General features: G+C 43.2%; 1 protein-coding gene across 1 annotated transcript; it reads right to left on the bottom strand.

Moving 5' to 3' along the window:
- Positions 1 to 27603, bottom strand: NGB (neuroglobin). Its single transcript, XM_070754200.1, has 4 exons — positions 27270 to 27603; positions 7685 to 7796; positions 4985 to 5104; positions 1 to 383 (listed from the first exon to the last, which is right to left on the bottom strand). Exons 1-4 carry the CDS (start codon positions 27374 to 27376, stop codon positions 237 to 239), a joined length of 486 nt encoding a protein of 161 aa, XP_070610301.1. The 5' UTR covers positions 27377 to 27603; the 3' UTR covers positions 1 to 236.

Genomic DNA, 27603 nt, shown 5'->3' with positions numbered 1-27603 from the left:
CTCTGCTTTAAACAGTTTGGACTGAAATGTTTTACACACTTTTACACATGAACCTGCTATGCTGCGTTCTAGAGCACACTGTCACACACAAAGACAGGGAATGCAAAAGTAAGCAACAGACAGAAAGCTGTCGAGATGACTCTGAAATACATCAAGCTGCAAAAGTGAGCATGCTCTTTCATCGTAGCTGTTTCTGACACAGAACAGCAAAGCACTCCGACCATCTTGATCAGAGATTATTCCACCTTTCTGGGAACATTCCAACCGCAGCTCATGGCTTTGACCACAGTGCTATAGAGCTTTATCCAGGCTTCACGCACATTCATTTTGAAGGCAGGACCATGGCATTTCTCCAGCATGTAGAGCAAAGAGTCCCCTACAGTCTGCAAATGATAAAGAAGATTACAGAGTTAGTATCTGAACAGGAGACATCTCCAGACAAATATAATTTATTAATATTGGAAAGAGATGACGGTCTACCACAGAAACATTGTACTTATAAAGGAATGTCACCTTCCTTCCACCTAATTTGACTTTTCTTGCTGCAATCCATCACTGAAAAGTGAAGCCCAATCTATAAATCTAAAAGACAACTTTGCTAACTAAACTCTTAAAAACCCACCTATGTCACCAGGCATGGGGAAATGGATTCCCCTGGCTGTCCCGTTTTATGCATGGTTTGCTGAGTTGTGTGATTGTTTTTGTTGTGTTTGGGCTTGGGCCAGCCGTTGCTCCCACAGATGGGAGAGATGCGGCACAAAGTGAGTGCGAAAGCCTGGCTGACAGCCAGGAAGATGTGGCAGACAGCCAGGAGGATGAGGCCACTGGTTCAGAGGAGTTGGCAAACAGCACACAGGACCCAGCAGACAGCCCAGGGGATTTGGCAGGCAGTCACTCAGACAGTCTATCTTCCTTGGATTCCCCTGCAGACCAGCTCATAGACATGCATAGATGGAGAGCCATGCAAAGGAGGGCTCAATTAAAGGATTATTACTGGTGATCAGAGTAGCACCTGGGCTGGGTGTAGTTCTTATACTGAGGGCTGGGTGTGGTTCCCTTAATGAGGGCTAAAGGTATAAAAGGGAACAGAGGCAAAAGGCAAACTGTGGCTGTTTATCTGTGTGACTTGGTGGTTCCTGCTCTGAAGCTTCTGTTCCGTGCCTTTGGATTTCAACCCAGCCTTTTCAGGCATGTGGGAGGTGAAACCTCTGAGCCTAGCTGTTTGCTCTCGAGACTCCAAGATCCAAAGGACTCCTGAAAAATTTCTGCTATGTGCAGGTTGTCTTTGTTTGCTTTTTCCTGTGCTTTGTATTTGGCTGAGTTAAGCCTTGCACAATAGTTTATTCCTGACAACAAGGACTGTTTTGGTTAACTCTTTTTTGTTTGTTTAATACAAGTTTGCTGATTAGAAAAGCACGAGTGTGTTTGATTTCTTTTCCTTGGACTGTTACTAATCGCCTGAGCCCAGTCAGGCAGAACAGTTTTTAATAAGGATTTCTTAATGTGTTGTTTTAATATTGGATTTGTAGACTGTATTGTTTGTTGGAAGCCGCTCTGAGTCCTCAGAGAGGGGCGGCATACAAATCAAATAAATAAATAAATAAATAAATAAATAAATAAATAAATAAATAAACAAACAAACAAACAAACAAACAAACAAACAAACAAACTGTTGTGGTTCCGTCTGAGGCCCCTCCGGGAACGGCTGACCTTCTGTCGGTTTCCAGCTCAGAGGGAGAGGCTGAGGAACAGGAGGTGCAAACAGACGAGGAGGAGGAATCCCAGGCTGAAGAAGAGGGAGGACAGCCAGAGTCCCACCAGGGGGAGCTCTCCCCAGCAAGCAGCCTGGATTCCTTAGAGGAAAGTGCACAAGCCATAATTGATCTGCGACAACGAAGAGCTACTCAGAGACGGAATCAATTGGCTAAATACTTTCAGCATTAAAGTGGCAACAGCTGGGTTTGGGTGTGGTGCTCTTGGGAAAGGCTAAAAGGCAGACCCACCCTTCCTGGCTTGTGGAGTTTTATCTTTGAGAGTCGTGGGACCTGACTGTGAACTTTGGCGTCTTGGAATCCTGGTTTGTGCCTTTGACTATTGAAACCTTGGGGGGGGTGCCAGCAAGAAGCTTGCTGTATTGACTGGACATCAGGACCCTGCTGTACCATATTATATCCTGTCTGTTGGGAAGAACAGGTTTTCCTCTGTGCTTATTTTTTCCAGTTATAAAATACTTTTGGCTTTTACCAGAGTGTCTGGCTGTTTTTTCCAGTTGGTGTTGAGGTCTGGGGGAACCCAGACAGAACACAAACAAACAAACAAAATAAACTTATACAAATAAACTGTTTTGTTGCCGATTGCATCAGTGATGAGCCTCAGTAGTACAGTGGTTAGAGTGCAGTACTGCAAACTACTGCTGATCACAGGCTGCCAGCAGTTTGGCAGATTGAATCTCAGTACGCTCAAGGTTGACTCAGCCTTCCATCCTTCCGAGGTGGGTAAAATGAGGACCCAGATTGTTGGGGAGAATATGCTGACTCTCTGTAAACCGCTTAGAGAGGGCTGTAAAGCACTGTGAAGCGGTATATAAGTCTAAATGCTATGCTGATTGTACAGCATTTTGAACAGTGGGAACTGCATTAGGGTAGTTACCCCATTGCCCTGCGCAACGTGAAAACTTTTGGCCTCTAAACAGAGATAAATTACAACTGCAAATGTTAAGAATCATCAAAAAGCAAATTCACTCTTTATCTCCCAATATGAAATAAAAGAGACATTCTCAGATTTTATCTGTTAGCTGTAATTTATGGATAGAAGATTCCACCTACACCTGATGGCACCATGATTAGAGTTCAGAACTGCAGGCTACTTTTGCTGATCACCAGCTGCCAGCAGTTTGGCAGATCCAATCTCACCAGGCTCAAGGTCGACTCAGCCTTCCATCCTTCCAAGGTGGGTAAAATGAGGACAAAGATTATTGGGGGCAATATGTTGACTCTGTAAATTGTTTATAGAGGGCCATAAAAACACTGTGAAGAGGTATGTAAGTCTAAGTGCTATTTCCATCGCTATGTATTGGTTCCTTCCTTAGCTAGTTTTTTATTATTACAGTATTTTAAATGTTTTAATGTTCTAATTGTTTTATATTCCTGTTTTATGAAGTTGTAAGCCACGAAGCCGCTCAACAATGAGATGATTCATACATGAATTTTATATGGAATGGAGTGGAACAGAATAGAACTGTATGCAAAATATCATCATTCTTAGCAACAGCAGTTCTGATAATCCCAGTTACGATCATTAGGCAAGAACTGCACTGTCCTTAGGGAAGAATCTCATGCTTCTCCTGGGCTACAAGAATGGTGGAAGGTCTTAAGCATAAAACGTATCAGGAAAGACTTCATGAACTCAATCTGTATAGTCTGGAGGACAGAAGGAAAAGGGGGGACATGATCGAAACATTTAAATATGTTAAAGGGTTAAATAAGGTCCAGGAGGGAAGTGCTTTTAATAGGAAAGTGAACACAAGAACAAGGGGACACAATCTGAAGTTAGTTGGGGGAAAGATCAAAAGCAATGTGAGAAAATATTATTTCACTGAAAGAGCAGTAGATCCTTAGAACAAACTTCCAGCAGACGTGGTTGATAAATCCATAGTAACTGAATTTAAACATGCCTGGGATAAACATATATCCATCCTAAGATAAAATACAGAAAATAGTATAAGGGCAAACTAGATGGACCATGAGGTCTTTTTCTGCCGTCAGACTTCTATGTTTCTATCTGCACACTTGTCTAAACATCAACTCCCCCCACCTACCTATCTCCTCCCCGACTCTGCCCATTTGGCCACCCAACACTCCATCTACCCCTGGCAGCCTTCACTCTTCCCAGCTGATCTGCATGGTCTTCTTCCTCCCACCTTGTCCTTGAGAGCCTCAACCAGCCCCACCTCATTAGGAGCAGGAGAAAGTGGTGGCAAAGATCAGCTGAGGGTGAGGTGGGACAACAGGGTAGAGGGCAACGTGCAGGATAGCCAAAAGGACAGTGATGGGGGTAGTGGGTGAGAAATAGGGGTGGAGAAGGAATTGAAGTGCATATTGCAGCCATAAATGCAGATGGGCTGCCAAGAATCTGAACATTGATGACATAACTCCATAGAGGTTGCAACGGGTCATAACCCTGAGGATTGTTTGTAACTACTACTTGTCTAGTGCTTCCGTAACTTCAAACACTTGCTCAGTGAATGTTAACTGAGTGAGGACTGTCTGTAATGTGGAATGGGACCATGAGCAAGACCATCTCGCAGGGTCAACTTCCCATGGGCCAACTCGCCACGGAAAATTTCATGCAGGATAACTCAACAGAATAAATGTTACCTTCCACTGTTTCTTCAACATTAGGGTTTTGATTTAATTCAGATGTTATCTGGTACCTTGACAATTGGTGAATAACATTTATCGCATTGAGTTATCCTGCATAGAATTGTTGCAGCAGGTTTGCTGCAACGCACAGCATACCTGCAACGCACAGCATACCTGCAACGCACAGCATACCTGCAACGCACAGCATACCTGCAACGCACAGCATACCTGCAACGCACAGCATACCTGCAACGCACAGCATACCTGCAACGCACAGCATACCTGCAACGCACAGCATACCTGCAACGCACAGCATACCTGCAACGCACAGCATACCTGCAACGCACAGCATACCTGCAACGCACAGCATACCTGCAACGCACAGCATACCTGCAACGCACAGCATACCTGCAACGCACAGCATACCTGCAACGCACAGCATACCTGCAACGCACAGCATACCTGCAACGCACAGCATACCTGCAACGCACAGCATACCTGCAACGCACAGCATACCTGCAACGCACAGCATACCTGCAACGCACAGCATACCTGCAACGCACAGCATACCTGCAACGCACAGCATACCTGCAACGCACAGCATACCTGCTGTAAGTGCTTACCTCAAAGGACTCAACCTTCACCCCAACTGCTTGGTGTTTCCTGCCAAGAGTAGCGAGGTAATCCTCCAGGCAGTGCAAATTCTCCAAATGAGTTACAGCTGCATCAATTACCAGCATTACCTACCAAGGAGAAAAGATACTACAATTAAAAAAAAAACAGAAATCTTGAATTCTATTTTGGATGAATGTGTCCTTTCCTTAATTAGTTTCCATCCATTGCTTCTTGCCCTACCTTCAGATGCTTTGGAGAATAAACAGACACTCCTCTCTTCTTTTTGTCAGCCCCTTAGAAATGGATACATTGCTATCATGTCTTTTCTTTTATTAAACTAGACATACCCAATTCTGCACCCATTCCTCATATGTTTTAACCTCCAGTCCCCTAATCATCATTGTTGCTCTTCTCTTACACTCTTTCTGGAGTCTCAACATCTTTCTTATATCACAGCCGCCAAACTGGATGCAATATTCCAAGTGTGGTCTTACAAAGGCTTTATAAACACTTCACATAATCTTGGGACACAATCTGAAGTTAGTTGGGGGAAAGATCAAAGGCAACATGAGAAAGTATTATTTTACTGAAAGAGTAGTAGATCCTTGGAACAAACTTCCAGCAGACGTGGTTGGTAAATCCACAGTAACCGAATTTAAACATGCCTGGGATAAACATATATCCATTGTAAGATAAAATACAGGAAATAGTAAAAGGGCAGACTAGATGGACCATGGGGTCTTTTTCTGCCGTCAGTCTTCTATGTTTCTATGTTTCTATGATTCTATCCCTCTGTAAATACAACCTAGGATTGCATTGGCTTTTTTGGCAGTTACAGCACACACTACTGCAATGCTCTCTACATGGGGCTTCCTTTGAAAAGTGTTCGGAAACTTCAGATCGTGCAGAACGTGACCGCGAGAGCTATCGTGGGGCTTCCAAGATCTGCCCACGTTTTACCAACACTCCACGGCCTGCACTGGTTGCCGATCAGTTTCCAGTCACAATTCAAAGTGCTGGTAATGACCTATAAAGCCCTACATGGCATCGGACCAGAATACCTCCGGGACAGCCTTCTGCCGCACGAATCCCAGCAGCCAATTAGGTCCCACAGAGTTGGCCTTCTCTGCGTCCTGTCGACTAAACAATGCCGTTTGGCGGGACCCAGGAGAAGAGCCTTCTCTGTGGTGGCCCCGGCTCTCTGGAATCAACTCCCTCCGGAGATTCAAATTGCCCCTACTCTTCCCGCCTTCCACAAGATGTTGAAGACCTATCTATGTCGCAAGGCATGGGGGGGAATAACTATCTTGTCCCTCCAGCACCACCTTTTTTCTGAGTGTAATATATGAGAATGGTATGATTGTGCAGTAATGATTGCTTTTTAATATTTATGGATTTTAAATTGTTTTTAACTTATATTGGATTTGTACTTTGTATATTGTTGTGAGCCGCACCGAGTCTTCGGAGAGGGGCGGCATACAAATCTAATAAAACTAAACTAAACACTGCTGGCTCATGTTTAAGATATCCACGCATATTCCAATGATTACACAAGCAATTCTGACTCACTTGGCATGGATAGCCATACGTTATCTCACAGAGACACTATCACTTCCCATTCTTCTTGAATAGTTTCAATTTCTCAAAACAAAAACAAACAAAAAAGAGAAGGGTTTTTGCTATGTATTCATGAGGAAATACCTTAATCACCTTAATACCTTAAGCACTTTGTAGACAGTTTCAAAAGGAAAAGGCCAAAATGGCTGCAGTGATATCAGTTCCCTATGGCAGTGTTTTTCAACCAGTGTGCCGTGGCACACTAGTGTGCCGCGAGACATGGTCAGGTGTGCCGCGAAGCTCAGAGAGAGAGAAAGCAAGAGAGAAAGAAAGCAAGAGAGAAAGAAAGCGAGAAAAAGAGAGAGAAAGAACAAGAGAGAGAAAAAGAAAGCAAAAGAGAGAGAGAGAGAGAAAGAGAGGGAGGGAAGGAAAGAGAGAAAGACATAGAGGGAGGGAGGGAGGGAGAGAGAAAGAGAGCAAAAAAGAGGAAGGAAGGAAGAGAAAGAAAGGAAGGAAGGGAGAGAAAGGGAGGGAGAAAAAAAATAGAGTGAAGGGGAGGAAGAGAGAGCGAGAGAGAGAATTTTTTTGTCCATACTTTTTTTAGCTCCCTCCTCCCCCGCTTAATGTGCCCCAGGGTTTCGTAAATGTAAAAAATGTGCCGCGGCTCAAAAAAGGTTGAAAATCACTGCCCTATGGGACCATCTTCTCTAGCTAGAGTCTGTTCACTTATGCAGTCAGGCCAAGAGGAAAGATTTCAGGTGCCTACCACTTTGAGAAAGAGACAAGCACATGGAGGCTGATCTTTTATCATTACAGGTATATCCTTCTGGCTCTAGGAAATGGAAGTAGGAGATACTGTGTAACAGTGATTCTCCTCTTTTCTTTGAGGCCAATTCCAGTTGGAGCAAGGAAAAATTGAGCCTGGGAAGCTGTGAGTGTTTAAAATCCCCATCATTTTTTTTAGAAAATGAGAAGCTAAATGGATCACAACATTACACAGATTTTATGTTCCTGAGTACAATTTGGAGTTACAAATTTATTCTGATCCACTATAAATAACTATTACATTTATCTAATCCTCCTTTAAACTAGCCGTATGCCTGCTAACATAAACTTTACCAGTTGGGATAATTTATTTAATAAACCCTCACCTTTCTAATGTGTTCCAGGAACTCAGGTGATGAGAGGCACTCTTGAGGAGTAGAGAACTTCTTGCAATTGTACTTGAAAAGGGACAAGAGGTCTGGATCCAAATCAAAAAGCCTAAAATACAAGGAAGGACACCCACCTGTTAATCATTTGTTTTCCATGCAAATAAGATAGAAAGAGTTCAGTCTCACTGTTTGAATTCAGCCCAACAATTGCTCTCTTCCATCTCATGGGCTATCCATGGACTTCTTCTGGGGGGAAAAACTCATTCACGAAAGACCAGACAGCCAGTAAGTCAACCTCAAAAAGAAATAAGAACAGAGGACCCCCACTTCCCTAATAACCCTAACACTTCCCTTCCCTAACCCTCCCCTTCCCTAATAACCCTAACCCTCCCCTTCCCTAGGGTGGGTGGGCCAAGTCCACATGCCGAGCCCCTCCCCTCCCGTTCCCTAATAACCCTAACCCTAACCCTCCCCTTCCCTAGGGTGGGTGGGCCAACTCCAGATGCCGGGCCCCTCCCCTCCTGTTCCCTAATAACCCTAACCCTCCCCTTCCCTAGGGTGGGTGGGCCAAGTCCACATGCCGAGCCCCTCCCCTCCCATTCCCTAATAACCCTAACCCTAACCCTCCCCTTCCCTAGGGTGGGTGGGCCAACTCCAGATGCCGGGCCCCTCCCCTCCCGTTCCCTAATAACCCTAACCCTAACCCTCCCCTTCCCTAGGGTGGGTGGGCCAACTCCAGATGCCGGGTCCCTCCCCTTCCCTATGAACCCTAACCCTCCCCTTCCCTAGGGTGGGTGGGCAAAGTCCAGATGCCGGGCCCCTCCCGTTCCCTAATAACCCTAACCTCCCCTTCCCTAGGGTGGGTGGGCCAACTCCAGATGCCGGGCCCCTCCCCTCCCGTTCCCTAATAACCCTTACCCTAACCCTCCCCTTCCCTAATAACCCTAACCCTTAGTTTGTTTAGGGAAGCAAACCAACTCAAAAGAAGGTAAAGTTTAAGTATAACTTTAATCTATGACATCATAATGGTCTTCGTTCCCTGAAAGTACCGGCATGTCAAGCTGTGCTGGATTTGGGGGTAATGCATTTTCTTTATGCTAAGGCAGAATGACTTTAGGTGCATTTCTTTCACCTCCCACAAGTCAACCTATACTTGAAGAAGACAGTGCACCCCTTGCATTCTTCCCTATTCTTGTCCTACTTCCTGTCTATTTATTTATTTAGCAATATTTATATAGTCGCCCATCTCACAAATAAGTTCAGTTAGAGAGTTTGTGAATCCATCTAGTGGTGGTATTGTCTGTCTCATATTGATATGGGATCTGCTTTCTCCCTTTTGCCTGTCACCTTCTTGCCAGCTATTCCCATTAGCAGGCCTATTTTTTATTTCAGTGTTTCCCAACCTTGGCAACTTGAAGATATTTGGACTTCAACTCCCAGAATTCCCCAGCCAGCGAATGCTGGCTGGGGAATTCTGGGAGTTGAAGTCCAGATATCTTCAAGTTGCCAAGGTTGAGACACACTGTTTTATTTGACTTTCCCTTTTATACTGAAGGAAACTTTTCTTATTATTTTTGCCATTGGTTGCTGGTTTTAGTTCATTCTGGGCCTCGGTTTTCCTGATTCCCTTCTTGCAGATTTGGTCTGCTTCTTGCTATTCTGTGTTACTTATGTGTCCCTATTTCCGTTTTTTATATTTGACCTTTTTATTCCTCAATTTGTCCCTTTTCATGCAACTGTACCAGTCTTGTCTAGTCTTTTTTTTCCTTTCTCCATTAGTATTTGTTCATTTATCAATGTGGATGTTAAAAGATATCCTGGAATAGGCCCTGGAGATGATGCAAGGAGTTCCTGTACTGGAGAGATAAACATGAAAAAGTCCCCAAATGCAAGCAGAACCCTATTAATGACACTGGAAACCCTTACTGTATCCCTACTTCTAAAATGATCCTAAAATGCCCAATATCTGCAATAGTATCCAAAGAGTACTTTAAGGATCATCTTCAAAATGTGTAGAGGATGTTTCCTTTTTCATTCTATGAAATAGCCTCAGATTCTCATTAGCTTTTTACTGTCAGGTTGGATTTTACACATGCATGTCATCCACAGTGGCCTTCTAATCCTATCTCCCACTCTAGTTATTCAGCCTCTAAATAGATAAATTAACTAATCTCCCAAGAACATTCTTCCTGTTTACATAGCAGGCATCCCTCCTATTGAGGGTGCATATGAAACTACAAGATCAGCATACAGTTATTATATGCACATAGTCAAATAGATTGGCACAAAGTCAAATAAAGTAATTAACACCTTTGATGAGGAAGCTATGTGAGATACCAGTTTACCTTTGGGTCCAATTCAAGGTGTTGGTTATGGCCTTTAAAGCCCTACGAGGTATTACCTATGGAACTGTCTTCATTCAATTATCTCAACCCAATCCCAATAATTTTTCTGGCAGTTTTATTCTATTCATCTTAATTGGGGGAGAGGGTCAATGTTGACCCTTGGCTACTGCCTGGAACAGTCCCTGCAGTTGTCTTAGAAAGATTTCAGAAGTGTCATTGTCTCCTTTCTAGGCTGACACGGGGTAGACTAAGGTCACCCAGTTGGCTTTGTGCCTAAGGCAAGATTAGAATTTACAGTCTCCCAGTTTTAGCCTGGTGCCTCAACCACTATATGTCATTCTCTCTTCAAGATACTAATGTGTTAAACTGGAAATCATTAATGAACAAAAATGACAAGAAGGTGATGAGTAGCAAGATGAAAGTAGAACCGATTAACTCTTTTTTTTGGTATCTTTTATACAAAAAGAAAAAAAACAGTCGAACTTATCAAAATAGCATAAAATGCAGATTAGGAATGCAAATCAAAGAAAAAGATCTTCCTAAATCTTTATTTCTTGTTAATTTCTTTTTCGCACAAGAATATATGTTTTTAGTAGATAGTCTCTCCCTCCAGCTGTATTTTCATGCTTCCTCCCATGGTGTCATCTTTATCTCTATCTCTCACACAAGTTGACTATAATCAATATGGGGTTTCCCTCTCTTTTTCAATTTTTCAGTTCATGTACCTTGTAAAGTTTCAGATAATCGAATTCGGTTATAGTCCGTCTACTGTACGCCTTGTCTTTTTAACAATTTATCAGAAATGTATCTTATCTTCTGTTGTTGCTGGGACTGTCATAGCACTTAAGCAATCAACATGGCGATGATTGCTCTTCCCTTTTTGGAGTTGCAAAGCTTCACCCACCCACCCAACCCGCTACACGTCTGGTGATTGCTTTTTGACGGGATGCTTGCTGGGTGCTTTACTTTTCCATCTACCTCTCCGTGGTTGATGTGCCCTGGAGTGGGCCTCCGATCACCGGGAATTCAGGTTTAGAGAGCAGAGCGCTGTTCTCTTTCACCCGCTCACCGTGACTCCACCCTGGAAGTCCTGGGGTGTTGGACGCCAGTGGTCTTCTGGCACACATGTCTGCACATGAATGTGTGCATATCTGTGCATGTGCACCATCAAACACATCTGCGCACACAGTTGCAGATGCAAGCATTCAGACATTTTGGCTCATTCACACACATGCACCTTTCAGTTTGGGCATGCACACGCCCAGTTTGGGCGCTCGGTGTCTAAAAGTTTCGCCATCACTGGTATTGAGTTTCCTCCTTTGAAGAGGGACTTGGACCAGAAAACCTCCAAAATCCATTTCAACGCTGTTATTCAGGTAAAAAAGGTGGCCAATTTATAATTCACAGTCTTCTTCTGTATCCCCCAACAGACTTACAAAGTAGCTGGGAGCCATCTTTGCAGAGGATTTTGGTAATTTAAAGGTGTTTTAAATTTTAAAGCTCCCACTTTAACCCTTAAAAATTAAATTATCACCCAAAATTGATCTGATCTTTACTGGTTTGGGGGTTTTAAGTGGCTTAAAGCAGTGTTTCCCAACCTTGACAACTTGAAGATATCTGGACTTCAACTCCCAGAAGTCCCCAGCCAGCATTGGCTGGCTGGGGAATTCTGGGAGTTGAAGTCCAGATATCTTCAAGTTGCCAAGGTTGGGAAACACTGGCGTAAAGCATTCAGCTGCTTCCCTAATACAGTGATGGTGAACCTTTTTTTGTTTCGCGTGCATGTGCATCCCCTTCCCTTCCCCCCACATACATACGCACCCATCCCCTGCATTGCTACCGTGCATGTACATACCCACACACCCATTCCCACATATGCTCACAGGCGTCACTGAATGACCAAATGGGCAAACCGGAAGTTTGGAAAAATGGACTTCCGGTTTTCCTGTTGTGCTGTTTTTGCACTGTGGGGCTTCCCTGAACCCTCCGGAATGCAAAAAACAGCAAATTGGGCAAACCGGAATGCATTTTCCAAACTTCCGGTTTGTCCGTTGGACCTTTATTTTTGCACTCCGGAGCTTCAGGGAAGCTTCCCTGAAACATCCAAAGGGTGAAACAGCCTTTCCTAAGACTGAAAATCAACTGGCCGGTGCATGCATGCATGGTGGAGCTGACTTAGGGTAACATCTTGCGTGCCCTCCAATATGGCACAGGTGGCACGGGTGCCATAGGTTCACCATCATGGCCTTAATATCTTTGATACTGCCAAAACTAAAAATTTGGGCCCAGTGCTGCAGAATACAGCATGCTATTACAATCTGAGGTTAGTTGGGAGAAAGATTAGAAGTAGTGTGACAAAATATTATTTTACTGAAAGAGTAGTAGATGCTTGGGACAAACTTCCAGCAGACGTGGTTGGTGAATCCACAGTAACTGAATTTAAACATGCCTGGGATAAACATATATCCATCCTAAGATAAAATACAGGAAATAGTATTAGGGCAGACTAGATGGGCCATGAGGTCTTTTTCTGCCATCAATCTTCTATGTTTCTCTGTTTCTAAACCACAAGCTCCACCACAAGCAAGTTTCTTCATGCACTCTAGATCATATTGCAATCTTACTTTCAATATTTCTGTATCTATTGTCACTAATCATGGAAGGTGGAGTTGTCTTCACTACATCTGGAAGGCCTGAAGACACCCAAGACACTTTTTTGCGCATTCAGATCAGTTCAGGTTATTTTGATATATAAATGAAATGTAGATCTTAGAAGCTAACACATATCTCTCTAGACTTATTTGCCCTTAACTTGATTTATGTTTCAAAAGTTATTTACCCCTTTTGGTGCAATCCCCTTAGACCACTCCACAATTCACTTTTTGATTTTTCCTCACCGAATGATGGGTCAATGCATTTATTAAAGGACGATAGATTAAATCAAAGCCAGTAAACCACTTCAGCTCATTTAAAATCATCTCACTGGATGTTGAAATCAACCTCAACTGTTTTAAATTTCCAGAAGTCACATCCCACTTGCTTCTTCCTGTTTTCTACTTCTTAGCCTTCAGGTTACAAAATGTGACAGGCACTGCTCTCTTCTATGCACCATTTCCTCTGCTGGAGAACTGATTCTGGAATTAATTGTGCTTGCCCCCAAGGCTCAGGCCTGGCATCAGTTCAAGTGATTGACATGTCACAAACAATTAGAAACATCTCCAAAATGCTTTGCAGTGCTATGCAAATGTAGAGGGGCTTGGGACTGCTCCCTGGAATTACAGAAGCCATATTTGGTAGGAAGAAAAATCCAAAATACAAAGTAAAGGCTATAGAAACAGATAATTCCATGCATATTTCTTTTGCTGGCTGTTGACGTTGAAGTCTATAAAGTTTGTTTTTATGGATGTTTGCTCAAAAGCACATCACTTTAAACATAAAATACTGTTTTAAATTCCATCTTCTCTGTCCCTGATACCTTAACACCTAAGCTTTCTATTTTTAGTTGTAATATTTAGTGTTACAAAAGAGACATTCCGAATATGATCAATAACATATTTATACTTTATAGGCTTCATAAATACTCTGGGAAATTAAGAACAAGTTCCTCTCCTAAAGTCTAACTTAAGCCTGGAGCATCTGAGAGAAATAACATGGCTTTTCTGTATGACCTGATCAATTTATATTAATCCTAGATTTTTGTACCCTTATTATAAAATGTTTTTGTCTTTCATTTTTTCCATAAATTGCACAAAAAGACATATGTTTTACCACATATTTCAGACCACAGAAGTTTCTAGTAAAAATCAGTCCCCATCCTTTGATTAGAAACTGAAAAAGTCACTTAATTATATATATTATAATTGCCTTGCTAGAATGCCCGGCCGGTGACTTCACTCCCCAGCCCGGATTTGCTGCAGGGCCAGGGAGACATGGCTCTTCGGCGCAGCCGCCATCTTGGAAGCTGGGATCTCGCGAGATTTCGTGAGATCCCGGCCATTTTGGGCAGTATTGTCTATGGCCGATGACGTGGTCGGGGAGCGGAGCCTGCCAGCCCTATAAAACAACAACAACGACAAGCAGCGAACACCCACCCGCCATCCCTATCTTTCAGTGTGCCACTGTGGGTCGCCCTTAGGGGGGCCGAATAGGAATTTTTGGTGGTTTCGGTATTTTCTGCGACTGTTTTTTCACCTATTCCACACTGTGGTGACGGATAGGCGGTTAGGGGGTGCTTCGCCCCCCTTTTAGGCTAATTGGCTTACCTTTGGTCATTTGGGTAGGCAGGTTAGGGGCGGAAAACTGGGTGGTGTTTAGCAACTGCGTGTTCTCCGTTGGGCATCTTTGGGGATGATTGACAGGTTCTCTCCAAAGATCATGGTGCCTTTAGCTCGATCTGACCATTTGGGGGGAACCCGTCTTTGGGTCCCGCCCATTTCTTTCCCCTTGTAGGGGTTAGACGGCGAGACCTCCCACATGCAGGTGCATGGCAGAGATCCAGGTGAGGGCGGGGCCCTTCACCTGGATCAGCATGGAGCTACGCCCAAAAGTTGCCCCAGAAATTTTTCTGACGTCATTTTCCGCCACGGAAGTAATTGTTTGACCCTGCAGGTCCTTGTTAGGGTTTTAGTTAAATTTATGCTAATTTAATGAATAAATTATGCAAATTTAATTAATAAAAATGACCCATTTTAAATCCAGCTCTTGTGTCCATGTTGTTACTCCGCCTCTGCTGCAAAAATGCTTCCACCAACAAGAAACCCATATGTAAATATGCTATATATTTTGATATTCATGGTTATTGCCCATGGTTTCCAGGATGTGTGACAGGCTGATTATATGCATTTGATGCACATTTGAAACATTAAGTGGAAAAATATATTTCCATTAACCCAGATGTATTGGCAGTTAAAAACATTGGCTATGAAGCAGACAAATTTCATCCTTTAAAGAATTTCCTTTCAGTGCGGATGAACAAAACCAAATTCTAACCATTCAGATGGTAGACATGTGAAACATAAGAAATCATGATAGAGAAGAAAGTATGCTAAACTGCTTCAGTAATCAAAGTGCCATGAGATAATAGAAATTGGTTTAATTTGGATTTCTTTTCCAGATTGAGTTTTTTGTAAGGATTTTTTTAAATTAGAAAATAACTACCTTGGAATGCCAATATTGGTTTTCAAACTCCCAAATGTATAATTTAATAATCACCGGATTATATTAGTCACTTTGTTAGATTGCGCAGGAATGAAGAGGCGAGACGTAGAAGCAGTTCAGCACCTTTATTTATCAGCAGCTGAAAGCAATACTCAATGCCGGCAGGCTACAGGGAAGCTTCTTTTAAAGGTTTTCTTGTAGCCAGCTGGCCACTGACAGCAGTTTATTGCTCCCGCCACTAGGCTAGCCAATCAGGGGCAGCTATGCAAATATGTTCCATGTACAGCCATAGAAACATAGAAGACTGACGGCAGAAAAAGACCTCATGGTCCATCTAGTCTGCCCTTATACTATTTCCTGTATTTTTATCTTAGGATGGATATATGTTTATCCCAGGCACGTTTAAATTCAGTTACTGTGGATTTAACAACCATGTCTGCTGGAAGTTTGTTCCAAGGATCTACTACTCTTTCAGTAAAGTAATATTTTCTCATGTTGCTTTTGATCTTTCCCCCAACTAATTTCAGATTGTGTCCCTATTAAAAACACTTCCCTCCTGAACCTTATTTAACCCTTTGACATATTTAAATGTTTCGATCATGTCCCCCCTTTTCCTTCTGTCCTCCAGACTATACAAATTGAGTTCATTAAGTCTTTCCTGATAGGTTTTATGCTTAAGACCTTCCACCATTCTTGTAGCCCATCTTTGGACCCATTCAATTTTGTCTATATCTTTTTGTAGGTGAGGTCTCCAGAACTGAACACAGTATTCCAAATGTGGTCTCACCAGCGCTCTATATAGTGGGATCACAATCTCCCTCTTCCTGCTTGTTATACCTCTAGCTATGCAGTCAAGCATCCTACTTGCTTTTCCTACCATACATAACACCCCTCCCCTCCCCTCTTAGTTTGTGAATTTTCTAATTGTCTCTGTATACAAGTTACGTAGTCACTGAGGTAGGCAGGGCGCCATATAGTTCTACTCGGCCTGGGTGATTCATTAGTCCCGGAAAATTCATTGGTGGTGGACATGCCATCTGCTGCTCCTGGCTCCTTCTGTGGAATTATCTGGAACCCACCATCAGGCGTGGCAGCAGCCGCTCTTGGGTTGTTATCCTCCAGTCAGGAATGACTTTGCTGGACTCCGCCTGAGTCTGGTAAGTGTCCATTTGTCTCCTCCATAATTGAGTCTAGGGATACTTGGTGTCTGGTAATCAGGGCAGGTCTGTCTTATGTAGTTTCATGCTCGGCTATTTTGGAGGGCCCACAGGACGGAGACTCTGGCTGTTCTGAGTTTTCAAGAGGCGGGAACTTGTCTGATTGGCGAAGCCCAGCCTCCTAAACTGTTCGATATTGTTAAGGAATGTGCAGAATCCTTGAGTTATCAAGGACATGCACTGAGGAAATTGGGATTCCAGCAGATATCCAGGAGATATGAGTAATTATTCAGTCATATAAAACAGATACATTAAAGTTTATAAAATAGTGTTTACTTTAGAAATAGCACAGTCAAGTTAAACAGTCAGGTCGTACACATTCAAATCAGTCAATATCTCTCAATACAATAATAATATTACAAGCCTGTCTTTGTCTTACATATCAGACATACATTACAGCTTACAAATATATCAAACTACCATCGAACACACAGAGCTTACTACATTAGTCACAGTGAATCAGCAGAAAGGACAGAGCGCAGAAAGAGAAAATCATGCTTTCTAGCTCCCTCTTATGGCAATTTGTAACATTACCTCTTAAAGCTATAATACTTCAAGCTTGTTTATATATTGCAAACCAGGGGTGGGCTACTGCCCGGCTGGGGGGGGGGACACAGTGGGGTAGCGAAAATGGAGCTCCACCCCAGAGTACCCAATTTGCACTGAAAGATTGTGAAAGAAAATGCAGGGCATCCTGCATAAGCCACGCTTACAGTGCGGTAGTAAAAATTTTGGTAGCCCTTCACTGTTGCAAACCCAACTGCTTTGTACAGAGTACTAACAGATATGTCGTCTCTATGCCCATCCGTCTTCTAATTCAACATGGTATGATTTTGGGATACTGATTACTTTTGCCTTCACCCACTCCAGTGTAATTATGTGCAAAGACAAAGTCACCTGTTTCCAATGACTGGGATATTTATCTAGAGTCCAAAGGGTTCTCTGGGTGATAGTTTGGGTTCAATCGGTCTAGTTGCGACTATAGTTTATTCCAGCAGGGCTTCGATTTGTGGCTGCACATGGATTGATGTGTTGAGCCAGGGAAAACTGCTCGATTCTTTCTTGCCAGTTTCCCGGGCTCATTCTAGTAAATGTCTCTTTAGTCATTCTCACCATTCTCTCAACTTGGCCATTACTGGCTGAATTGAATGGCGAGACGAGGACGTGCCTTATGCCCTGTTCGGCCAGGAATGACAACATGTCCTTAGCAGTCAGTTGGGGCCCATTATACAAAATGAGGACATCTGGAAAGCTGTGGGTGGCGAAGATCTTTCTCAGTGCTCGGATGGTCACTTCTGTTGTTGTGGTGTGCATGTTCATGACGTCCAGCCATTTAAAATAGGCATTCACTACAATTTAAAAAGTTTGCCCGGCCATCAGTCCTGCAAAGTCTATATGGATTCTGGACCAGTGTTCTTTAGGTAATTCCGATTCCAGTAGGTTTGTGCAAAAGGAGCTGGTCTTGTTTCTTGGTAGGACATAAAGATTGCCACCCATTCTGTGGTGTATTGGTCTAATCTGGGCCACCACAGATAGCTCTTGGCCAATACATTCATTCATACTATCCCCAGGTAGTCTAAGTGTAGAGGGCCTAGGACCTTTTTCTTCAAGCTGTGGGGTACTACAACTCTTTCCTCGCAGAGTAGGTAACCCTTCAGCACTGACAGTTCCAATTGTTTATTTAAAAATGGTCTGAATTATTCCTCCATGTCTTCCTGTGGCCATCCCCTTAACACCCAGTTGATGACTCTTGACAATACCTTATCTTTGGCTGTCTGGTCTTTGATACCATGTGAAGTGATTGGGCTGGACTTTTTGATGTCAATAAGCAGAATTTCAACCACAGGTTGATGAAGTTCTGATGTAGGCCAGCAGCTAAGGACATTGGCTATGCTCTTCCCTGAGCAATGTGACAGTCTATAATTATAGCCCAATAGGGAGATTGACCAGCGTGTCATCTTGGGAAAATTGTATAAAAGTTTAAAAGTCCTAGGAAGGCTTGCAGTTCAGTTTTATTAGTCAGGTTGGGGGCATTTTTGATAGCCTTGATTTTACTGTCCATGGGCAGAATGCCAGATCCATCAACAAAAACCCCAAGAACTCGTTTCACACCAATCATGCATTTCTCCTTTTTCACTTTGAGCTCTTGTGCCTGGAAATGTTGTAGGGTAGCCCTTAGTCTTCTGAAAAGTTGATCCTCATTTTCCCCCAATATGAGGACATCATCAAAATATGGAACCATCACTAGAAGGCCCTGCCAAAGCATGCTCCATCATACTTTGAAAAAGCTCTAGGGCAACACTTACTCCAAACTGCAGGTGGTTGCATTTAAAAGCCCCCCTATGGGTTCCTATTGTCTGGGCCTCTGCAGTGTCTGGGCTTCTGCGATGGTGGGCCAAATCTAATTTAGTGAAAATTTGACCGTTGCCTAAGGAACACAGCAGATGTTGGACAACAGGCACTGGTTATGGGTTTTGTTGTAACATCTTATTAATGGTGCATTTGTAATCTGCACGCATACAAATAGACAAATAGGCTTCACCGGAATGACAATGGGGGTCTCCAACATGGCATGGTCAACACTTTCTAGAACTCCTTGGGCAATTAGCTTGTCCAATTGTTCGTCCACCTTGGGATACAGTGCAAAAGGGACTGTTCATGCCTTAAGCATAATGGAGGTGATTCTGGGATCTATGTAGCCCATATATTTACCTAGACCTCCATGGAAGACGGCCTGGAAGTCCCACAGCAGTTGGTCCAATTCATCTCCCTTGATCCAGTAACAATGCAAATTCAGTTTTGTCCTTTAAAAGAAACTTTTTAACAGCTTTGTCATGTTCAGGTATGAAATAATTCACTTAGATTTTTCATACTGTCTCTTTTTCATAGCTTTCTCCATAGCACTAATAATTGGAGTAGCGTAATTATTTTCAATATTGCAAGATTTACAATATATTCTTAGCGTAGTTTAAATTGATTGTGTTTTTAAATAATTTATAATTTAAAATAATTTCCATCAGCTTTTATATCACTAATAAGTAGGCCAATTTCATTCTTTCAGATGCTTCATAATTCATCTACGTACAATTTACATGAAATATGCACACATTTTGCCCATTTTTACATTACATGAAATCAAATTCTGGCTTGGTTAATGCATGCACACACGAGCGCATGCGCACACACACACTCAAAATATTGAAGCAACAACTCCCTCTACCATGCCTTGGGAATAATTGATTCTTTTAAAATATTGATGCAGTTCTTTTGATTAGTTCCTGATATATTTTTCCTTAAATAAACAAAACAAACGTAACAGCAATAACAACTGTGAAAACGAAGGAAACAAAAGGAATAAAAAACAGAAGTCACACAAAAGCACAAAAAGCCCTTATCATTTAAAGATCATAATATTGAGTAATGATGCAAAACATGAAAACATTTCTATCCAATATCTCTGTTTAAAAAGGCATTTTTGAGAGATTAATTTATTACAAATTATTTCCTTGATATGATAAAAATAGAAACAAAAATATAATTAAAAGTTTCTTTAAGACTGCTGTTTTTATTCTATGCTATTTCTCTAAGTTTGAAAGACCATTTAGCTAAATAAATACTCATTTTATTTTTCCAATGTTTTCTATAGTACATTAGCAAATTCATAACAAAATAATAAAACTGAACTAATGTTTCATATCATACAATTTTTATGTCCTATGGAAAATTGATAATAAAACTCCAGTACAGTGATTTATTATGCTATTGAGTGAACTGGACACCTCCAGTTCCTCTGTAGAACTGACTCAGCCAAAGCAGATTCCCTATCAAAAATGAAGTACCAAACCCTGTAAATTGTAGGATTTTAAATCCTTTTTTCACATACATTTTTCATATGATAATGAGATTCGGGGAATACAGTGATCCCTCGAGTATCGCGAGGGTTCCGTTCCAAGACCCCTCGCGATAATCGATTTTTTGCGATGTAGGGTTGCGGAAGTAAAAACACCATCTGCGCATGCACGCCCTTTTTTTCATGGCCGCACATGCGCAGATGGTGGAGTTTGCGTGGGCGGCGGGCGGCACCCAGGGAAGGTTCCTTCGGCCGCCCAGCAGCTGATCTGCTCCGCAGCGCGGCAGCAGCGAGGAGCCGAAGATGTGGTTTCCCCGTTGCCCAGGCAAAAGCGAAACCCCATCTTCAGCTCCTCGCTGCTGCCGCGCTGCGGAGCAGATCAGCTGCTGGGCGGCCGAAGGAACCTTCCCTGGGTCTTCCCGCCGCCCAGGCAAAGGGGAAACCCCAAGATCGCTTGCCGCTTGCCCGTCACCCGCCCGCCCGGCCGCTCGCTTGCCGCTTGCCGCTTGCCCGTTCACCCGCCCACCCGGCTGCTCGCTTGCCGCTTGCTGCTTGCCCATCACCCGCCCACCCAGCCACTCGCTTGCCGCTTGCCGCTTGCCCATTCACCCGCCTGCCCGGCTGCTCGCTTGCCGCTTGCCCGTTCACCCGCCCGCCCGGCTGCTCGCTTGCCGCTTGCCCGTCACCCGCCCACCCAGCCGCTCGCTTGCCGCTTGCCCGTTCACCCGCCCACCCAGCCGCTCGCTTGCCGCTTGCCCGTTCACCCGCCCGCCCGGCTGCTCGCTTGCCGCTTGCCCGTTCACCCGCCCACCCAGCCGCTCGCTTGCTGCTTGCCCGTTCACCCGCCCACCCGGCTGCTCGCTTGCCGCTTGCCGCTTGCCCGTCACCCACCCACCCAGCCACTCACTTGCCGTTTGCCGCTTGCCCGTTCACCCCGCCCACCCAGCCGCTCGCTTGCCGCTTGCCCGTTCGCCCGCCCGCCCGCCCGGCTGCTCGCTTGCCGCTTGCCCGTTCACCCGCCCGCCCGGCTGTTCGCTTGCCACTTGCCGCTTGCCCGTCACCCTCCCACCCAGCCGCTCGCTTGCCGCTTGCCCATTCACCCGCCCACCCAGCCGCTCGCTTGCCGCTTGCCCATTCACCCGCCCGCCCGGCTGCTCGCTTGCCGCTTGCCCATTCACCCGCCCGCCTGGCTGCTCGCTTGCCGCTTGCCCGTCACCCGCCCACCCAGCCGCTCGCTTGCCGCTTGCCGCTTGCCCGTTCACCCACCCGCCCGGCTGCTCGCTTGCCGCTCGAGAGCAAGAGGGGGAGAGATAGAGAAAGAGAGAGAAGGAAAGAAAGAGATGAGAGAGGGAGGAAGAGAGTGTGAGAGAGGAAGAAGCAAGATAGAGAAAGAGAGAGAGAAAGAAAGATGAGAAAGGAAAGGAGTGACGTCATCGGGTGGAAAAATCGCGATATAGCGTTTCACGAAGATTGAGATCGCGAAAATCAAGGGATCACTGTACTTCCAAGATTCGTAATACTATCAAAAGATGTACTGCTGTTCATACAATCATTATTAGATTCCCCCTTTCTCTCCCCACACCCCAGTATTCAAAAAACACAGAAAGGCTTAAATAGTTGATAACAATTATGTACACAACAATTATGTGACTGCCATCTAAAAAAGTATATTGCAAATCTTTAGATCTTAACGCATTTCTTTAAGCAAGGCCAGAAAATTGTTTTCAGAACTGGTCTCCAAAGTCCAGAATAATCCTATTTCTTGTGATTAAGTTGATTATTTTGATTATAGATAAGTTATCAGTTCTGGCAACAGTGTCTCTCCTAAAATTGCAAAATGTGAATTACAGAAAGACTTCCTGACTTGTTCATTAGTGTTGTGATTCAGCCTGAGGCTCCTCAGGGACCGGCTGGAGCTCTGCCGGATCCATGCCCAGAGGAGGAGGACAGTGACCAGGAGGGGGAGGACCAGGCAGACGGGGGAGAGGAATGTCAGGAGGAGGAGGAGGGAGAGCAGCCTGAGACCCCCGGGGGGGGCTCTCCCCAGCTAGTAGCCTGGATTCATTGGATGAAGACGCACAGGCTATAATAGACATGAGGCAGAGACGTGCAGCTCAAAGAAGGGGCCAATTAGAAAGATATTTCCATCCCTGAATTGGCAACAGCTGGGTTTGGGTGTGGTTCTCCTCAGCAGGGTTGAAAAGGCAGGCCTGCCCTTACAGTCTCGTGGAGAGTTATCAACTGGGAGTCCTGTGACCTTGCTTCAATTCTTGGCGTCTCTGATCTTGGCTTGTGGCCTAGAAGCCTGGAAGACGTGGGGGAGGCGTGGGTTTTATTATCTCCAGAGTTGTTTTTGCCAGCAAGAATCCTGTTTTATTGCCTGGCCTTCATGAAACCTCTGTGCAACTGCATCGTGTTCCTGTCTGTAAGAACAGTTTTTGTTCCCTGTGTTTGCTTTCCAGTATATAAACTGCCTTTGCTTTTTACCAGTGTGTCTGGCTACTCCTTTTGGTTGGTGTTGGCGTCTGGGGGGACCCAGACAGAACAATTAGTATGTTATATTTTTATATTTTAATCCCCCTCCCCATTTCATAGTATTTGACATTGAGCAATGCCTCATGAGTGTATCAAACTTCTCAAATTTAGTCTCCAGTACAAACCATCACACAGTTACAGAACTACTTCTTCAGTATAGATTTCATATTTCAGCAGTTCTTTCTCTTCTTCCAGCTTATTAAAGGAACTGGTTTTAAACATGATAACCCTGTAGGGCGTGTGAGTTTCACATTTTTTTGGTGGTAGGGAATCTTGTATTCTAAAGCTTCTATTCTTTTTAGGGGACATTCCAAGGATTTCTATGCTAGTAAAGATCCATTAAACAATCAATAGAAATATTCTGCAATCTTTTATACATAAACATACATACAGGTACGTGTGGGTTTTTATAAACAAAACCCATGTTTTTTTAAATATCTTATCTTTATATTGATTCACAAAAAAGAAAATCAAAAACTGATGTTTTGCACAATTCACTTGTTAATTTATTTGCTGCCTTTCCTCTAGGAACAAAAGCGGTACAACTATCAACCTCCCTTATTCCATCGCCGCAATAACAATACTGTGAGGTAAATTGGACAGCAACTGGCTTAAAGTCACAGAAGTAGCTTCCATGGTGGAGGGCAAATTTATTTATTTATTTATTTATTTGACTTCTATGCTGACCAATCCTGAAGGACTCAGGGCGGCTTACAATAAACATAGAAACATAGAAGACATAGAAGACAGAAAAAGGCCTCATGGTCCATCTAGTCTGCCCTTATACTATTTCCTGTATTTTATCTTAGGATGGATACATGTTTATCCCAGGCATGTTTAAATTCAGTTACTGTGGATTTACCAACCACGTCTGCTGGAAGTTTGTTCCAAGGATCTACTACTCTTTCAGTAAAATAATATTTTCTCACGTTGCTTTTGATCTTTCCCCCAACTAACTTCAGATTGTGTCCCCTTGTTCTTGTGTTCACTTTCCTATTAAAAACACTTCCCTCCTGGACCTTATTTAACCCTTTAACATATTTAAATGTTTCAATCATGTCCCCCTTTTCCTTCTGTCCTCCAGACTATACAGATTGAGTTCATTAAGTCTTTCCTCATACATTTTATGCTTAAGACCTTCCACCATTCTTGAAGCCCGTCCTTGGACCCGTTCAATTTTAATAATATATATATATTATTAATATTATATAATATTAATATTAATAGAAATACAATAAAAAGAAGTCAAATATAAATATCTAAGACTAATCAACACACATGCATACCATTCAACAAATTTAATCCCTGAATCTTCTTTGTTAGAGACCAACACCTTTTCCAATAATTACCTGAGCTCCAGTTACATTTAGGTCTATGATAAGGCTATTTACTCAAAGAAAAAGAAGGGCTTAAAATGCTATTAGTTACTACACTTGATCAGTCCCAGAACAAAAGTACTATTCTTTATGAAGGATGCAAGGACTATAATATTAGAATCTCTTCAACTGACATAGCGAGATTTTTTAAAAAGCACCGCTGGATGACTCCAAAGGCCCATCTAGTGAAGAGCTCCATTTTCATCATAGATGCCAGCCGATGTTCATAAGCCATCCATGTCTTTTATGCAACATCCCCCCCCTCATTTTCCTCTCTTACACGAGTTCCCAGACACCGCAATCCAAAACTTAGTCTCTCGCTTGACATACTCTGAGAGGCTCACATCCTCCATAAATTTACCACCGGCATTTTTAAACCTGGGCCAAATTGGCAAGTCCCTACATCTTGTGCTTGTGCGGCTCCTCAGTTTAAGAATGCAGCATGGAAATGGAATATCTTCTATCTTGAAGCTCTAAATTGGTTCAAACCAGCCGTCTCCTTTTCTCTCACCTTTACTCTTGAAGATGCTGCTGTCATTTGTATGACTTTAGCCAGGCAGGGTTTCTCCACTGTGCATCCTGCTCTAAAACCAACCAGTGGAGCAAACGCACAAAATTCATGGGAGATGTGAAGAATAGTTTCTAGTTTTCCCCCCACACTTTTTGTTTTGCTAGCTTCCACACTGCATATCAGACATTAATACAATCGAAGGAGTCCAGAAATACTTCACAAGAAGAGTCCTTCATTCCTCCTCGCGTAACAAATTACCCTACTCCTCCAGACTTCAAAGACTACATCTAGAAAATTTACAACTACGTCGTCTCCAAACTGATTTAACTGTTGTTCATAAAATCATACATCATAACGTACTCCCCGCCAGTGACCACTTCACCTTTAACAACAACAACACAAGAGCACGTAATAGATACAAACTGAATGTAAATCGCTTCAAACTTGACTACAGAAAATGCGATTTCAGCAATAGAATAGTCACCGCATGGAACTCATTACCTGACTCAGTTGTTGCTTCCCCAACCCTAAAATCTTCAACCTTACATTATCTACAATCAACCTCTCCCCTTTTCTAAGGGGGGTGCATAAGTGCACTTTTGTGCCTAATGACCCTGTCCTACTGTCTTATTATCCTTTCTATTACTACGTTCTACTTATGTTATGTTATGTTAATATGTACTATAATACTATACTTGTTTGACAAACAAACAAATAAATAAACAAACAAATAAATAAATAAATAAAATTTGAATGAGGACACAAGACACTCAAGAATCAAGACATGGGGAAAGCAGAAAAAGGAGCCTGCTACTAGATAGCTAAGAGATGAAGACGGGCAGCCTGGTTTCTAACCTTTGTCCAGTAACCCCATGTGGTGCTCCCAAACACCCTTTATTCAGAGCACTTCCTCATGATTCTCATCCAGCACAGCAATTTATTAGAACTGATGATAATAGGAGCCGTGATCCAGCACAATTGGAGGGCACTGAACATGGGACAATGCCTTGAAAAAGGCATTAAGAGGTGGAGGAGGGAGAAGTTAGGTGATGTTCTAGGATCAACACTCTTCATACTCTACAAAAATGATCTTTGTGTTCATATTATGAGCAACTGCGTTCTCTTTGCTGGTGATGTTAAACTATTTAACACCACCGACAATGCTGCTACCTTTCCTTGATCGTGTAGCAGAATAGTCAAACAACTGGCAACTTCAAATCCCAACCAACAAATATTGTGTGTTACATATTGGCAAAAAGAATCACAATACAAAATACAAACTTGGAGGAAATGAACTTGTAGACAACCCTCACTCTGTCAAAGACCTTGGAGTACTCATATCCAATGACCTAAGTGCTAGAGCCCACTGTAGCAACATTGTCAAAAAGGTACGAAGAGTTTTTACTCTAACCTTACGTAGCATCTCCTCTGCTAACCAGAGCTTACAAAACATTTGTTAAACCAATTCTGGAATGCAGCTCACCTGCCTGGACCCTGCTTTGCATATCAGACATTAATGCAATCAAGAGAATCCAGAAATATTTTACAAGAAGAGTCTTTCACTCCTCTGTTCAACTATGTTGCCTCGGATCTGATCTAAATGTAGTTCATAAAATCACATACCAAAATGTCCTTCCTGTTAATGACTACTTTACCTTCAACCGCAGCAATACATGAGTACATAATAAATTCAAACTAAATGTAAATCGCTCCAAACTTGACTGCGGCCAAAACTTTAACCTTAGACTGTCCACAGTCCATGTCTTCCCATTTCTTTTTTTTTAAAGTTTTCTTTATTAGTTTTTACAAAATATAAATAAAAGGTGTATTCACCACAAAATCTTTCTTTTCTTACAGATCTTACCCATTTCATCATTTCCTTATATTTCTATTTTTAACGTTTTATATACGTACATGTATAACAGCAAGTGTATAAATCTCTCCCCGTTTCTAAGAGGTCAGTTAGCCGCATGCATAAGCCACCACTGTGCCTACCACCCATGTCCTATTGTCCTCTTTTATCCTTACTTTTTATTTATGTTATGTTTTTACAAGCTACTACTATCCTATACATGTTTCACAAAGGAAAGGAAAGGAAAGGAAAGAAAGGGGAGGGAAGGAAGGAAGGAAGGAAAGAAGGAAGGAAGGAAGGAAGGAAGGAAGGAAGGAAGGAAGGAAGGAAGGAAGGAAGGAAGGAAATGGGAAGGGGGAACGTAGGCACAAGCTGGATTAACCCCAAGTCAGCGGCTGGTCAGAGGGTACTTCTCTGGCCAGGGAGCTTTGAATTAATTTGAATTTAAATCAATTGAATTTAATTAATTAAATTAAGGAGGGAGCTTTGAAAGTAGTCGTGTAGGGTTTCCTGCCTAAGCAGAGGGTTGGACTAGAAGACCTCCAAGGTCCCTTCCAACTTTGTTATTGTTGTTGCTGTTTCTTATTATTATAATATTTTTATTATTATTATATTGTTGTTGTTAGTTCGCTGAGGACGATTGGCTACTTCCAATGTTAAAAATGCCCTGACGCGGCGACCACAATCCACCACCCCCTTCTCCTTCAAGAGCTCTCACCTGCGACCAAACTTGCCCTACCTGGTGAAGAGGACGAGGCCGTGCTCCAGGGGGCTGCCGCCCACTTTCTGCCAGCTCTCCCGGATCAGCTCCCGATCCGCGCTGGAAAGTCCGTCGTCGCGCTCCATTTTCCTCCCCAGAGAGCGAACTGCCGAAAGGAGCCGCGCCGTTTTCGGGAGCAAAAGCTCCGCTGGCCGCCAAAAGGGGCTTCGCGCCGCCCTCGGAGTTAACAGGTGGGCCCGATCCGGATCCCCCCGAATCCAATTAAAAAAAGATATCAAGAAATCCACTCGCTGGCCTCGACGGAGCTTTTGAAAGCCTCTTTCTCAGCCCGGCGCTTCTCTTTCTTCACATC

Source organism: Erythrolamprus reginae, chromosome 1, assembly GCF_031021105.1.
Source record: "Erythrolamprus reginae isolate rEryReg1 chromosome 1, rEryReg1.hap1, whole genome shotgun sequence".
NCBI lineage: Eukaryota > Metazoa > Chordata > Lepidosauria > Squamata > Dipsadidae > Erythrolamprus > Erythrolamprus reginae.
This window is presented reverse-complemented; position numbering and strand designations above follow the sequence as displayed.